Genomic DNA, 17,093 nt, shown 5'->3' on the forward strand with positions numbered 1-17,093 from the left:
ACTACAAGCTTTTGGCTCAAAAACTATACCAGAGCTGCATGAGTAACTATAGCTTTACTGATATACTAATGACCTTATAAAAAAAGTTAGATTCTAGGATTTTGGGGCATTATCATTCACTCCACCTGGAACTTCCTTTGTTCCTTTTTCTTTACTTGAAGTGTTGGGATTTTCATCTCCAGGATGGTAATTTTGTTACGTGAACTACTCCATTTCTATTGTTATTGGCCATGATGTAAATATTTAAATTGTATGCATTTTTTTTTAAGTAGTAGAAAAAAATAAAAAAAACATAACCCATCTTCTTTATTGTTTTAACAGTTCCCACTGCCCGATCAGAGAACTTGGGTAAGTACTCTATTATTTTACACCTTAATATAAATATACTTTGATTTTTCAGTATACTGGCTGCTTAAGTCTGAATACATTTGAAGATGTACTTTGCTAGTGGAATCTACAGGTTTTTTTTTTTGCATATTTAGAAAAGAAATCTCAGTGGTGTAGACTTATCAATGACCTTACAACAGTTTCTATAAATACACTGGATCTTTTTTGGACATCCATCTGTACATCAATCTGTATGTCAGAAAAAGTGGCTTCATAGTTAGGGATATAACCCAATAGAGGCGGTCCCCTACTTAAGGACATCCGACTTACAGATGACTCCCTTGTTAAAGACGGATCCCTCTGCTCACTGTGAAATCTGGTGATGCTTATAGTCCCAGACTGCAATGATCAGCTGAAAAGTGTCTGTAATGAAGTTTTATTGATAATCCTTGGTCCCTTTACAGCAAAATTTCGAAACTCCATTTGTCGTCAGGGCAAAAAAAAATTGGTCTGGAACTACAATTATAAAATATACCGTTTCGACATGCATACAAATTTCAACTTGAAAACAAACCTACGGAATCTTGTATGTAACCTGGGGACTGCCTGTACACTTTCTCTGGTTGACCTGAACAATAGCGGTTGTGCTAATTATTAAAAACCCCAGTGATTCAGATTTTTCATGTGTATCAAAGCTCTACAATGAAGATCATTCAGAATATTTTTAGCATGATTCAAGTATTCTACTGTTTTATTGATATTTCCTTGCCTAGAGTTAATTTTAGGTGATTTCCTAATGGAAAAGACATATCTATTATGTTATAATCTTTAATATCAAGGAGGCAATGAATCAATGGTAGTTAGTAAATGACCCAGTTGCTGAACTTTACTCTTTAGAAAACATTGCATTGCTCATAAATTTAGAGGTACATGTCTTCCTGACAAACCTCCTCAATAAATACATGGTATATAAGTAACACTACAACCAGCCTGATTCTGAGATTTCCCCTACTGATAACAATAATAAGGAACAGTGTTTCTCACAAATAAAATTGTATAATAGTTTTCATATGTTTATACAGAATTTTTTTATTATTTTATGATGGCCTTTAATCTTTCTAATTTTAAAGCGGATCAGTCATCTCTCCTGACATGTCTATTTTAGAAAATGTGTGCACTCCAAATAAAATAACAATTCTCCAGAATCTTTCATCATATACATTGAGATATTTTCCACTTATTCCTACAGGAAATGCACAATTAATTAACAATTGAGCAATATGATTTGGCTGGTCAAAGGATTGTGCCTGCAAAGTTTATATACAGGCAGTCCCCGGGTTACATACAAGATGGGGTCTGTAGGTTTGTTCTTTAGTTGAATTTGTATGCAAGTCAGAACTGTATATTTTATCATTGTAATCTACTACTGTCAATTTAGTCATATTTAGTCATGGGGAATAGAAGGATATAATAAAATCTGAAGTTTTTCTTAACATTAGCAATATTTCATTGTTTGGATCACCATCTAAAGGGATTTTCTGGTATTAAAATATCAATGACCTATTTTTGACAGAGATCACTGAAATCATATCCTAGGGCAGTGATGGCAAACCTTTTAGATGCCGAGTGCCCAAACTACGACCGAAACCCAAATATCTTTTGCAAAGTGCCGAATCCACAATTTAAACAGTAACTTAACAGTAACAGTGACTCCCTGCTCTGTTACATGTTTAAATTGTATAGGCACCTGAGGACACCAATACAGTAGAAAGACGTTCAGATTATCATTGTAGCTTCCTTCTAGGGTTCTGGGCTGCCTGGGACTGCATGAGGCCTTGAGTCCTGCCTGGCGAACTCTGCGTGCCATAGGTTCGCCATCACTGTCCTAGGGTATCTAACACCTGAAGCCTCCATTGATCAGCTTCTTGAAACTGGTTATTACAACTTCCATGGCCTATGACTTGTTTCTCATAGGGCCCTTGGCTTAGTTGCAGTTTAGTCCTTCTCAAGTGAATGGAGCTGAGCTGCAGTACCAAGCACAACCACTATACAGTGTGCATTGGATAAGCATTGTACAGCAAATACTTGATGTTACCACTTCATTGCTAGTATCTACTAATACAAGGGTCACATCTTATGAATTGATGAATGGATAATCAAGAGGCAAATCTGATGATTCAGCATTTTGTAGTTAGTGACGGGTCTATTTTAAAGCAATTTGTTTTTCCAGTCATTTAAAAAAGATTCAAACTCCTGAGGATTCTTTTTATTTTGCCCACATCTTGATACTTCATGGTTTTGTTGGTTTGCTTTAGGGCCCAACTAACCAAAGGCTGAGATGCATCCTGCTTTTCTATTGGCTCAATTGGTTCAATTCGGTCTCTTCCTTTGATTGGCTACTGTCTTTAAGTGCAAGTCAAATTAAAAAAAACTTACTTGGAAGTCAGCATACAGAGATTTTTTTTTTTTCGGTTTAAAATATTTTTTTGTAAAAATTATGAAACGATCTGGGTAAAAAAAAATTATAAGTCTGACACGCTTTGTGCAGTGCTGTGTAATCTGTGTGCTCTATATAAATAAAGAATTATAATAATAAGTTTTAATAAGGAATGTAAAGGTTGGTGTGCAGGTCCAGTAAAAGTAACTTGGTAGTTATTACTTATTAGATGAGTCTAAATAACCCCATACATTAAATAAAACATCTATACAATGGGAACGATCAGCACTATCCAGATAATGGACCTCATCCAAGTGTCCAACTTTGCAAATGAATGGAAAGAGTGTCCTGTCTTTCACAGGAAAGCAAAGTCCAGGAGGATCTGTTCTGATTGTTGCTTTTAAGAAGAGACAATTTGGCAGCACATTTGTTATTGTGTTACTACCCAGAAAAAACTATTCTTCCTAGACCTAATTCTTCTGCAAATAACATTTGATTCAGTTTTTTTTTTCGAGCTACAGTAAACCTGAAAAATATCTACGCACATGAACGGCGTGTTCCCTCCTGTACATAAACCTTACATACATACACATGTCAAAGCGTGTAATTTACCTAAGTGGTTGATATTGATTGGAATATATTATCCGTATAATTTGTAACGTAACACCATGACTCTTGGAAGCTTTGTTTTAAAATGCAGATTTAATTTTCATGTACAAAGCTTTGCAGGAAGTGGTTCCAGTCCTGGGGCATAGCGGAGTATTAACTCTTTGCTACACATCATTTTCATCTACTTGTAGCTGCCCTGAATGATAACCAGATATTTCTAAGGGACGGCCGCCCTGATTACATTAATTAGACTCTGAGAACGTCTAGTACATGCGTGTGTATGTGAGGTCAGCCTTGTCCTGACAAGAACAGAGCCTATTCCTCTGAACCTCTTTATATCTAATGCTAATAATTGAAAATAAATTGGCTCTGCACATGGCTCGCGGCTGTGAACAGATATTACTGTAATAGGCTTTGTGGGACATTTTCCATGTAAATGGGCTATGATTCCAAAGTATCTCAGAACACTAAAATGTCAAGTGATTTAATGCCTCCTGATAATGGAACTAACCGGAATATTAAAGGGATATAAATAAATGATATTTATTATCTTTAGCGAGGTACTTATTATTCCTAACTAGAATATGAGCTTTTATAACCTCGGTCCCTGCTAATCAGCCCAGAGGCCAAAGGTCATCTATCATTCATAAAACCGCTGTTCTTACACAAAAATGAAAATGATTTCTTACCCCTGAACAGTCGGTGAGATTGGAAGCTGCTGCATACAGATGGCATATGATAAAAAATTGATTTTTAATAAATAAAAAATAGAGGGGTTAAAAAACATGTGAAATGCTAATTCTCCAGATGCTTGAGTTAGATAATGACATTGCTCTGCAGGGATGGAATTACCTGCTATGAGATCAGCAGTAACATTACAAAGCTGTCTGCCCTGTGATCAGTACGTGTCAAGATCCTTCATGTTGACAAATGTGCTGTCCATAAGAATCTGTGGAAAATGTTTTAGCGGCAGAATGATTATGAATCAAACCTATGAGCCCGCAGCCCGCGCTGCATCCCCAGCCTTTCGGATTGGTTGCATGACAAGTAAATGCATCTTGACTTTCCTTGGAGATTTTTTTTTTTTCCTGCTCTGCCTTTGAAAGACAAACAGCAAATTGGCAATGGTATTCTGTACACTGCAATTTGTATCTACCATTAAAATCTCCAAGCATGGTACGAAAGGACAAGCCTGGAGGTCATGTGGAGGGTGGGCATAGCCTAGCATATCCAAAAATATGGGGCATTGTCTGAAATGGGTTAACATTTTTTTTTTTTTTTTTTAAGCAATGTCTCTTTATTGAATTTGATCAAATTAAAACATTGCATTGTTTTGCAAACATATTAGTAATCCATTTCATAGTCAGTTTTATTGTTCCGAAATCTTCACATGCAATTAAACATGTAATATACAGCAAAAGTATAACCTTTCTATCTTACTAAAAAACCACTTAATCAAGTGAATCAGATTTTGATCCACTTCTGAGAACTCCTACTTCCTGCTGTCCTGGTGCCTCATCGAGGTCCTATCTCCCCATTTTCGAGCAATACATACACAGGCTAGGTACATAATCTTAACAAGCAAAGCAGCATATTTTGAGTCCAATAGTTGATCATCCACCAGGCCAAAAATTGAGAGAAAGGCAGAGGGTCTCAATCTTTGCCTTAATGCCCTTGAGGCCTCTACATACACACTTTCCCAAAACTCGTCTATCTTCGGGCAAATCATGTGGAGAAAACCAGCCGTCAATGCTCCGCATTTTTTACACCCTATATTACCTCCAAACCCCATTTTAAATAAGTCTACCAAAGTGTAGTAGAGTCTAAAAATAATATTGTGCTGTATAATTCTATGGTTCCAATTCAAGGAACAATTTTTAATATTTTTATATATCCATGACCACTTATGTTCCGAGATTACTCCTATCTCCTTTTCCCACTTCATACGTGACCCGTGTTTCCAATTGACCACGTGACCATTCAACAAAAACCTTTGTACTTTCGCTATTACTTTACAAGTGCTTGTGCAACTGTGCAAAAACATTTTTATTGTTCTTAGAATCCAAGTATAATGTAAAAAATGTATTGGAATTTAGGCCTTGCAGCCAGAATCGGGTGTCTTTCTTCAATGAATATGTAGAAGTGTGGTAGAGCTTCATGTTACCCCTCTGACAGACCCCATATGTCCCAGTCCAGCATTTGCCTTTCCTTTGTCTAAATTATGATTGACAGCTTTCTGCAATCTAACTTGCAATAAACCATGCAAAGTTACTATACAGATGACTGGGAAGTCAGATATGTTCTCTCAATATGAAACCGAGTTATACTTATCGTATTTTATTCAAAACAAATATAATGTATTTCCCAGATACAGATGGAGTAGAGCTGAGCATATAATTGCAGTGTTTGTCTAGTGCAGTGGGATGTATCATTAGGTTATGTCTGGAGTTTACTTTTCAATATCAAACACTGAGCCGTACTTTAAAGGAAACCTTAACAATGCACTCGTTGAACTGCTAGGCCCCAATGCAAAATCTGTACTTTTTGGTATTGCTTTGGGCCCCCTAAAGCAGCTTGGCCTGGCTTCAACTATACAATCTGCACTCCTTTCTAGTTACATCCCTAATAGTATAAAACATCTATTTAATTTTAACTATTTCATATAATAATCCAAATGAGATGACATGATTGCAAATTCCCTCATTCTATGGGAAATTATAATATTGCCTTTAATTATGGCAAGATTACATTCAATCTCTGGATCAATGACCAATCTTTAGATTTTGTTTAATTTGTTTAACAAGAAAGGCCATTTTATGGTCTTTCGAATTATTCCATATGAAATCCAGTAGATGAACTCTTGTGCTGGATAAATTACACCAAAACTTGCCAATTTTGGCATTTAATCTTTGTAGAGGCTTCCCAACTGGCCCCTGATGGCAAATGTCAAAGTAGATGAGGATCAGGCAGTTAGGTCTGAATGACCTGATCCTTTTGATTTTCAGGGAGATGAGGTTCCATCATAGAGGTGTCTGTAATTTCTGTAATGTGCTGTGTATGAACATCATGACTCTAAAGAAAACTCTATAAACGATATCTCTTTACTTGCAAGCCAAAGTAAAGAAGTGTATATATAGATTCATGTGTAATACTGGTCTACGCTTTCTCTTCCTATAATTCAACAAAGAGTGAGAAGGTTCTTTGGTGGACCAGTGGCCGAGCATGCATCTTGAATTTGTAGTATATCCTAGATACTATAGGAGAACTCTCAATAAACCTCAATATAATGCCGTATAACTTCTATTTCCTCATGAATTCATCCATGTACCATGTGTACAGTAAGCCAGCAGCAACTGCTTCAAGTCATTTTCATTGTATCTGGGCTTAAAAGCATGTGCTCTGCTATCCCCACAATATTCAGTGAGTTTTATTCAGAACAAAACACATTTCCTGAATAATTTTTTTTTCAATATGGAATCCATCATTATATTGAATTTTATGGACAAGTCAAAGCAGATGGAATTTTTGTCTTGTTAATGGTATTTCGGGATACATCTGCTATGCAACAGACCACCTGTGTGGAGAGAAAATGAGCTGGCACCCGGACAGTTACATAAATGGTTGTTAAACATAAAATATATCTTATCAAGGGTATAGAGAAATAAATGCTGACGTACGAGCAAATTTAATTGGGTGTCTTGAGTTTCTTTTCAACTTTTTATTGAGTTTGGGTATAAATATATGTTACATTATATTAAAGAAACGCACACAATGTTTTTATTGTGTGTGCCATAAAGTAAAGATATTGTCTGTATGGAAGGCAGCCGTTGTATTTTTGAAGAGTTTTTATATAACTATAGTACAGCCATTGTGTTATTTTTTTTTTTTCTTGTGTATTATTATACTGTATTAATATACGCTGAGTTTAGACCTATTTAATTGAAACTCCTGATTCTATAAAATAAGTAAATTTCTATATTTCACTTTAATGGAACAATCAAGTTAATGATAGAAATATGCATTAGATTTTTTTTTTATTTTTTTTGTAATAATGCAATAAGCTTTCAAATTTGTCTGGTTTACTTGACTTTTAAGTGAATGTCTTTAAGACCTCCCCCTTTTTTTGCAGATGTCAGCAATAGAAAATATGGCTGAGAAGTTGGAAAGCTTCAATGCCCTTAAACCGGACTCCAGTGAGCTGATACAATCAGTTCCTTCCATGTTCAATTTTCGAACTTCACCAGCTGCCCTTCCAGAAAATATTCTACGGAAAGGCAAAGAACGATATACCTGCAGGTACATGACTATGAAACCATTTATCTAATTCTTCTTTTTGGCCCTAATTCAGATGATGGTATTGTACTGGAGTTTACATGAATGTCCATGAAAATATTTGCACTTTCCATGAGTAGACAGGCCTACGTGGTCATGATGGTCATTCCTGTATGTGGAAAGACATCCAGTCACCCACCTTTTGAGCTCTTCGACCCGTAATAGATAGGAATTTTAATGAATAAGAAATTATGCTGAGTCTTTACCCTCAAATCAGTATATTAATCTGCAAGTAAACTGTAAAAAAAAAATACAATGCACACAATTTGATTAATGGATTTGGTTATAAATTACTTGCATTTACATGAAATGGGAGTAAGGCTTCCTGCACACAAAATAGACAAAAAAGGTGGAGGATAATGAACAATATTGTCTTTTTTGCTTATTTGCATCAGTCTGGCATCCGTTTTCCATGAATCCTCATAGTCTCAGGCATCCACAAAAAAACTGTTCCTACTAGGACACTCTTTGATGAATCGGTCACACGATCTCTTAAAATAATGGCTGTGGGCACTGATCCATTGAAAGGTATTGCACTTTGCCGTTTTTTCACTGTCATGTGCCGCTGGCCTTGAAGTCATAGTCATGTGAGAAGGAATGGATACAAGTATTGATGACTTGATCTTGATCAACGAACAACTTGTATTATGACACAATGACACAAAGTTCCATGGCAGGTTTGCCAAAAATAAGTGTATTTGAGGGAAATGAGGAGTGCTGATAACGGGAATACAATAGAAGGCAGGTGTGGGAACAACAATGATTCAGAGTATGTAATGTAAACCGAATTTTCCTATGTTATTTACTCTATTAGGTACTGTGGAAAAATCTTCCCTAGATCTGCAAACTTAACTCGCCATCTGAGGACCCACACAGGAGAGCAGCCTTATCGGTAAGACATATTTAATCCCTTAGTTCCCTTCCAGTAATGTGGAAGCTTTAGAAACAGTTAAACATGTTTTTGTAGTTGCAATTGTTCATTTATTTTTGGCTGATTTGGCATTCTCATATGGTGAGCATCTAGTCAATTACTTAGATCAAATGCATGCGGAAAGTAAAGACTTAATGCAATGCTAAAGGAGAGCTGGCTTCGGTGAGTTTAGTAGGGTTTTATTGACCTGAAAGTGAGAAAGGATTGTTGTATATATTACATTCTTTATTATAGTCAGCCATAAAACATTCCTCTAACACATGTTATTCATTCATGGCTTGGGTTGTAAACTACCTTTTGGTGAATTATTATAATGGGCAAGTATTGACAAATAATTCAGTTGATTCAGAAATGTCTATGAACATCAAGTTCTGTACATGTCTTCTAAAAATGAACCGTACAAAGCAAGAAAAATTCTTTTCTTCATGATTTTATTAATTCAATGTTTCTCTTTTATATTCCATGTTTTGCTTTTAGATGCAAATACTGTGACCGATCCTTCAGTATCTCTTCAAATCTCCAGAGACATGTTCGCAACATTCACAACAAAGAGAAGCCATTTAAATGTCACCTGTGTGATAGGTGTTTTGGTCAGCAAACCAACCTGGATAGACATTTAAAAAAGCATGAAAATGGCAACATATCTGGTAAGTGATTTCTGGTGAAAACGGTGTGTTCCTGTAGCTGGTGGACTAGTTATGGGCCTTGTAAAGAGGCTGGTTAGGTGTATGTAATAACACAACATGAAATTTTAATCATACTTGACAAATTTTTTAAATGGTTCATATTCGAACCCCTTGAACCTACCATACAAGTGCTTTGGCTCCTATGTCCATTGTACTGGCTGCAGGAGGTGGGGACATTGGGGCAGATTTATCAAGCAGTCTGAAAGTCAGAATATTTCCAGTTGCCCATGGCAACCAATCACAGCTCGGCTTTCATTTCACCAGTGCTCATGAATATTTTAAAGGGGAGCTGTGATTGGTTGCCATGGGCAATTGGAAATATTCTGACTTTCAGACACTTGATAAATCTGCCCCATTGAGTTCACAAATAGATTTCTTATGTTTGTCTCTAATGCTGCCATCACATAGACGTTCTTAGTCTGTGGAACAACTGTTAGTGTCTATGCATCTGTTTGGTCAGCATACAGGGACTTCTTGCATCACATATCACTATGAGGTAGGGTCTCCCATCCAGTGCACTCTGCTTGGTCCATGGCATCTGACCAGCACATGAGTCAGTTTTCACCAACTGAGCATGCTTGTGTGTAAGGGGCCTAACCCTGAGCAAATCGTGCATGACCTATCCCAAAACCCGCAGCGATTTACATATACTGTGCACAAAACTGAGCCTCTAATTTCTCTCCTGCAGGTACAGCTGCATCCTCCCCTCACTCAGAGTCAGAAGGCACTGGTGCCATTTTGGATGACAAAGAGGATTCCTATTTCACCGAAATAAGAAATTTTATTGGGAACAGCAGTCATGCAAAACACTCGCCCTTAAACCCAGAAGAGAGGTGAGACATTTATAACAAGGAATAAATCGTACGTTAAATAGATGAGGAGAATGATCATATCTGACTGGACATTCATGAGCTGCTTAAGAAGTAGTTCTTAAAGTCGTGGGCCATAAAAATCTTGTGTCAAAATGGGAAACCAACACGGTCCATTTCAGGCAATCTGACGATATGGTTGTGGATTCTAAGAGTGACCGCACATGCCCCATATTACCTGAGAATTTGTTATGTGGCCACTCCACAACATAATACAGTAGCAGTGTAGTGTATGGCATCTATGACAATCCCATACACATTGCAGAAAAAAAATGCATTTATGATCAATAGCAAGTGAGTTAATTTCCTATGATCACGTTACATAAATAGCTTATTATAGATATTTTTGGTTTCCTATACTTGCATGCCTGTGGAAATTAACCCTTACTTAACATATTTATGGTTCTGCCTAGCATGTAATATTCAGGAAGGTGCATTGTTTTCTGGTTCTTTATGGTCCACCGAAAAGTGTGTAATTGTATGAATCGCATATTAAATAATTAAAAAAAAAGAATATTGAATTTACCCCAAATTAATGACAATTTTAGCCATTGTTGAGGGGTTGTGGCAATGTCTGCCATAAACCAAATCAAGGCACTGGTGTCCTCGGCTAAGCTTGACACATCAGGATCCCCTAGATAAGAAAGTTATAGAAAGTAGCACGGAGCACAAGGACAAGATATCTGGTTGTCCGAGCTGCTAATTATGCACACCCCTGCACCTCCCTCTCCCAGAGGTGACTCCACGCACGATGTTTGAATTTAATCACGCAAGAGGCGTTCCTCTCTCTCCCATGCTCGCTGCATGGAAGAGGGAGGTGGCGAGAGCGTGCATAATTAGCAGCCTGGAGCACCGGATCGTGCAGCTTCTTAGAACTTTCTTTTCTCGTGATCCCGGCATGTCAAGCTTTGCAGAGGGCAGTGCCAGGATCAGAATGAAGAGGAGCGGAGGTGAGTATTCTTAAAGTAAAGTAACCATTTTATAGTATCTAGTATATAAAACTAGAAAAAGACGCAAGTCCAACCTTTTAAGAAGAAACAAAAATCTAAGAAAAGTCTTGAATTATGCAAAAGTGTTTTTATTGTTTGGAAAGAACACTTCATCATGTTTACTTTATGGCAATAAACATCCAGTTTTGTAATACCAGTACAGCTGGATGTATACATTGGATAGGTGTAAGTTGTTTTTTTTTTCTTGTGATCTTGTTCTTAAACAGATCCAGAAATTCCAATACTACATATTACTTAAACATGACCAATAACAAGTGTTTTGTGTGGTATTGTATTATGCTTTTTTTGATTGGGGGCTTTAATTTAACATCTGGTCACAACATGTCCCTAAACAGGAAGTTAATAAAGAGCGAGGGTCAGAGGGTCAGTCAGTGTTTCCTTTTCAGAATTCTGCATTTTGACTGCACTTGATGGATATTTTATCCCTGACAAATTACTGAACTTGGAGATGTAATTAGCAAATCTGTTTATTCAATCATAAAGCGTTCCTTTCTTTAGGTCCAGTTCATGAAACATTCATCCATGAGAAATGCGACGTAGCATAACTAGCACCATTATTTTGGCTGCGCTGTCTACATATTTTTCCTTTTTTGAATTGCGCTGGTGGTCCAAAACCACTATCATTATACTAGGATAAAAGATAGAAGTATTTGACCGTTTTTGTAATTATCCTGCATGACTCGTATAGATTCATTGCATATTTAGTGTGTGTGTTTTTTTTTTTTTTTTTTTTTTTTAACACATCATTTCCTGGCTTTTTAACAGTGTTGACTTTTCACATCTCCTGCTGAGGTCGATGTACATGGGAAGAGAGTTAGCAATAAAAAATAGACCCAGAATAGTGAAGTCTTAATTTACCAAGCAAGACCATTGTCTCGGAAGTGTGATACATGATTTGAGAATTACTGACTCATTTCTAATGTGGTTACAGATGATTTACTAAATAGATTATTTCCTGATGAAAAAAAAGACCTTCAATGTAGACAGAATTAGCTCTGTTCTGTGACTATAATCGAGCAAAGAGCATTAAAGAAATCCAAATGTTTTCTTTTACAATTCACCAAGAAACTATAGTATAAATTTAACAAGTTATTTGTGCATTTCTGAGTTGGGTTTCTATTTTTTTTCTATAAAAAATAACCATATAAAATACTTTTGTAGTATGTGAAAAACATCAATGTTCAACTAACACATTAGATCTTTACAGACTTGTGTAAAATTGCATATTTGATAAATTTTAAACCTCTGACCGTAAGGAAATCTACCATCAACATCGAGCATGATAAACCAGTGCCACAGAGTCCTAGATCCAGGCACCAAGATTGGGGTAATCTTCTTATCCATTGCCTCTATCCTTCTAAAATCATGCTAATTATGCTAATGAGTTCTGCTAATTCAGAAGTGCTGTTGGGGTGTTACTTGTTGCTGTACTTTCACTGGCTGTTTGGGAGCACCCCCACTCCCTCCCATTGTGTGGTAAATCTCCCAGACAGAGGGAGGGAGGGGGTAGGGGCCAGTGAATCAGAGGGGGTGAGATGTACTACTTCAAAGTGTAAAAGCCTATGAATCTACAGTATGGAGGAGCTCTGGTAATGCCCCCAGAACACTTATGGCTCATTAGCATCATTTTAAAAGTTGAGTTTTTGAAGGAAAGAGGCCATGAATAAAAATTTAAGTCCAGTTAATCTGGATCCATCAGTAAGTGTCCTTGTTTCATCATCATTTGTTTTGATGGTAGATTTTTTTTTTTTTTTTTTTTTTTTTTTAAGATATCAAGCATATGTATATGTGTAAAGATAATGCTAGAATTAAGTGATACAAAGGATTTGAAGTTGTTCATACATTTAAAATTTTGCAAATGTATGTTTCTATTTTAGAATGAATGGCGTCCATGATAAAATTATGCTGACTGGTCAGAGTTCTGACATCCTGGATGATGATGAAATTGAAGATGATGCTATCCTAGATGAAGATGATGAAGAAAGTGATATTGCAGGGAAATCGATGAAGGAACCCAATTCAAGTCTTCTTGAAAATTGCAATGACAATGATTTTGAAGAAGCAAGTAAAGCCGAATTAAACTGCAAAGTTTCACCCAGCAGGTTAGTGCAAATTTCCAAACTGAACCAGAATGGGTGTCATTTTGTTTAATCAGACTGCATTCTGTGTTTTTTTTTTTTTACCAGGCAAAGGGTAAACAACTGATGTTGGGTTTGTCAGAACATATGTGTATGCATCCTTAGATGTTAATCTTCTTGCTAATGTACGGTAATTCTTGCCATTTCTCACCAATTGTGTATTTGCTCTAATCAGGTATGACGATGAAGATTTCAAATCTGGTCTATCTGCTCTGGATCACATAAGGCACTTCACAGACAGTCTTAAGATGAGGAAAATGGATGAGGGTCAATACAATGATGAAGAGATCTCTCCTTTCACACCTGCTCATTTGACGGAAGACCTGAAACCACCAATTTATAGGAAGTCCAAATCCCAGGTAGGTGATAGATTACTCCTACAATACTGTACAATAATGCATGTAACAATTTGGGCGATTTAATCTGTAAAAAAAAAAAAAAAAAAAAAAAAACGAATCCAATAATACATATTGGGTGCACATGGTAGGATAAATAAGATCACATTCTGTGCATATTACGCATTTCTTAAAGCGGTCTCATGACCGAAAAGCAAATTCACACCTGGGATGCATTAAGCCCCCAATGCTAGTTTTATGGCCATTTTATATAAAAAAAAAAACTATGCTACGATTAGCAGAAGGGGGCCAGCCTGTTCTCCCCAGCCTGGCAAATACTTCTTAATAAATTTGATGCATTTTAAGACTTGATATACACAAGTTTGGATAATTTCCTCCAAGATGGTTCCCCACTATTAAGATATTGATGATCTAACACTTGAAATCCCAACCAATCAGCTGATTATGAGTAGAGCCAGATTGCCAAAAGTCCAGCTCCATGTGGTTGGCTTTGTAACTGCAGGTGAGCTCACATTCAAGATATGGGTTATGAATGTCAAAATCTTGGAAAAACCCTTCGATAAGTAAGACTTTGAAGGCTGTTAAACTATTGTACCATGGGATACTCAGTTTTAACATGTGTTTCGTTTTCATTTAAGGCATATACAATGATGCTGTCTCTGTCTGACCAGGAACCAATCCATGCAACGGGCCACAATTCCACCAGCATGTGGCACAACATGGCAAGAGCAGCTGCAGAATCTACCGCTCTACACTCAATTAGTCATGTATGACAATTTGGGGTCACCTCCATGGGACCAAGTCCAACACTTCGCATGGCTCTTCCATTTGAGACTTTTTAGGAGAAATTACAGATAAGACTGGATAGCAGGATGCCTTATTACCTGCAGGGTCATCTCAAATCCTGGTGACCTTAAATGGAATAATTTAAGAAAAAAAAACTATTTATTCTCATTGTTTTGTTTTGCACAGCAAAGGCAGCTGCTGATTTCCTGAGCAAAAAAAGGCAGAATATGAAAACTTTGGACTTTGGTGGACGATGAGTCTTCCAGTTCATTCTGTGTTATCCCGACACACCGACAAGCACTCAAAAAAAAAAGAATAAAAAAAAAAAAAAATCATTTTTTTTATACACACTGATTTACTACAAGTGTGACCGAAAAAGAGTTGCTTCATTATAGACAATTTCTATTACACAAGCTTCATGTATTGAAACACTTTGAAAACAAAAGTAGTTATTTACAAATGTACATTATCACTTAATGTAGAAAATAACAGGGAATCATTTGTTCTTTCCTTAACTGTGTCTTAATTGTTTTTTGGGGAAAAGCAATTATGTGTATATTCTGAATTTTGCAATGTTCAGTGCTCAAAGAGAACTTAAGTCGATAAAGGTCCATTTTCATTGCTGATACCACTAATATATCTTACATTTCATTGTTTGCCAAATCAATGTGTTGACATTTTATTTTTAGACAATCATGTCAGTGTTTTGACTTTTTTTTTTTTTTTTTTTTTGCTTGTATACTTTGTATTTATTTCTTTTTGTTTCTTATGGTTGGCTCCAGATAGCACTGTTACATTTCTTATATTGTCGAAGGCACTCACATATTTCAATATTGTCTGGATACAGATCTGTGTATGTGTGTGCAGAATTTTGTGTTTCAAATTTTCTAACACATTCTTTCTTTAAGGTGAAAATAGATGCAATTTTTTTTAGTTTTTATTTTCAATTGTACAAATTATTTTCTTTCATGAACGCATGATTCTCCTGATTAAAATTGTATTCGTTATTTTATGTTTGTCTGTAAGCTTGTGTGTTGTTCTGTTCTTGTTTATCCTGTATGTAAAATGAAGTGTTCAAATCCTGTTTTAAAAAAGTGTAATTTGTTTTTTCCATTTTTGAGGGACCGAAATTTTTTTTCCAATATTTTTTTTTAAATCTCATTTTGAATAATTGAGGTACTTTTCTTTAATTGTTTTGTATAATTGTAATTGTTACACATTCAATACATTATTTTGGGAGGAGTAAATACACAAAAATAAAAGACTACAATGTTGGAAGGTCAGTCTTAATTCCATCTGAGTTAATTCCAAGAAATTTTTATTCCACTTACCCTTCAAGTTTTAATCTTTTGGATGTTTGCAACTGGCTAAAGATTTATTGAAGTGAAACTCTAGTAACATGGATTGTCCTACGAATGGAAAATACAGCCACACATAAATTCTGGATGGACACTCTCAGATCACATTGAATGTCGTGACCACCATGTTCCCTCCCACTACATAGAGGTCACATTAGGTCACATTTGATGCTACATACAGTGACCTCGCCCCCAGTAATACCACTACACACAGCTGCCTTGCCCCCCAGTAAAACCGATACATACAGCGAACCCGCCCCAGTAACACATCTACATACAGCCGCCTCACCCCCAGTAACACCACTACATACAGCTGCCTCCCAAGCCAGTAATACATCTAAATATCTACCTTCACCCCTACCAGACACACAGTTCCATGTAACATATACCTCAGTCCGCACCAACCACGCAGTCCCATGTGACATACACCTCTGCCACACCAGCTGTGCAGTCCCATGTAACATACACACCAGCCATGCAGCCCCATGTCTACAGCCACTTACCCTGTAAGTTCTCTTTTCCACATGTAGTTTTTTCAAATCTCATGTACTTCCTGCACCGAAAGATGGTTTGGGGGGTGGGGGGGGGTGTGCCTGTTTGGCAGCTGCGAGCTGACTGTCTCTAGTTGTCTCCAGTCAGCTCACAGCTGTGCGGCCCCTCCTCCCTACGGGCCCGGTTGAATCCGCAGCGACCGCGATCATTACGCCCCTGATTAACAACATGATCAGCTTATGTGAAAAAGTAAATATGGTGAAATGACTTTGAAAATGGTTCACCCTTTCTTCAGGCCTGTGATGTATTGTCCATTCATCCCATGGCCTGGTTGCTCATTCAAGTGAATTATTCTATCTATAGCTCAACATCTTGGTAAGCCTATAATAGTCAATAGTCGATCACTGGAAGAAGAGAACAGCAGTATACACTAATGAAGAGACAAAAGGTTGAGTTTAGACTCGCTGTGGCGAAGGGCAATTTCAGACTAGTCTTCTCCCATCTGTATGCTATCCCCAAAAATCCCTGATCACATATTGACTTTTCATCTAGGTTTGGCTGAAATCACCCTAGGTTGGCTCATTAAAGTATAACCATCATTTGAGCTCATTTATTATAATGTGTAAAAACCCCTTTACTTTTACATTGGTATATGAAAATAATGCTCATACTACAACCAGGGAGAGAGCAGAAAGGGTTAACACAGCTGTGTAACAAACAGGAGAGAGACCCTTATTGAATCTTGTAGTTAGATTTGCCATA

General features: G+C 36.8%; 1 protein-coding gene across 8 annotated transcripts in view; it reads left to right on the plus strand.

The window, feature by feature from the left end:
* The window catches only part of MECOM (MDS1 and EVI1 complex locus), a 342,926-nt gene extending 327,433 nt beyond the window's left edge, over positions 1 to 15,493 (plus strand). For all 8 annotated transcript variants that reach the window (XM_072142856.1, XM_072142860.1, XM_072142859.1 and 5 more), the window contains 8 exons: positions 322 to 348; positions 7,503 to 7,669; positions 8,520 to 8,597; positions 9,114 to 9,283; positions 10,011 to 10,155; positions 13,079 to 13,303; positions 13,515 to 13,698; positions 14,334 to 15,493. In XM_072142856.1, the coding sequence (XP_071998957.1) occupies positions 322 to 348; positions 7,503 to 7,669; positions 8,520 to 8,597; positions 9,114 to 9,283; positions 10,011 to 10,155; positions 13,079 to 13,303; positions 13,515 to 13,698; positions 14,334 to 14,468 (1,131 nt within the window). In that variant the 3' untranslated portion in view covers positions 14,469 to 15,493. The remainder of the gene's footprint in view (positions 1 to 321; positions 349 to 7,502; positions 7,670 to 8,519; positions 8,598 to 9,113; positions 9,284 to 10,010; positions 10,156 to 13,078; positions 13,304 to 13,514; positions 13,699 to 14,333) is intronic.
* Positions 15,494 to 17,093: the final 1,600 nt, after the last annotated feature.

Source organism: Engystomops pustulosus, chromosome 3 (genome assembly GCF_040894005.1).
Source record: "Engystomops pustulosus chromosome 3, aEngPut4.maternal, whole genome shotgun sequence".
Classification (NCBI taxonomy): Eukaryota; Metazoa; Chordata; class Amphibia; order Anura; family Leptodactylidae; genus Engystomops; species Engystomops pustulosus.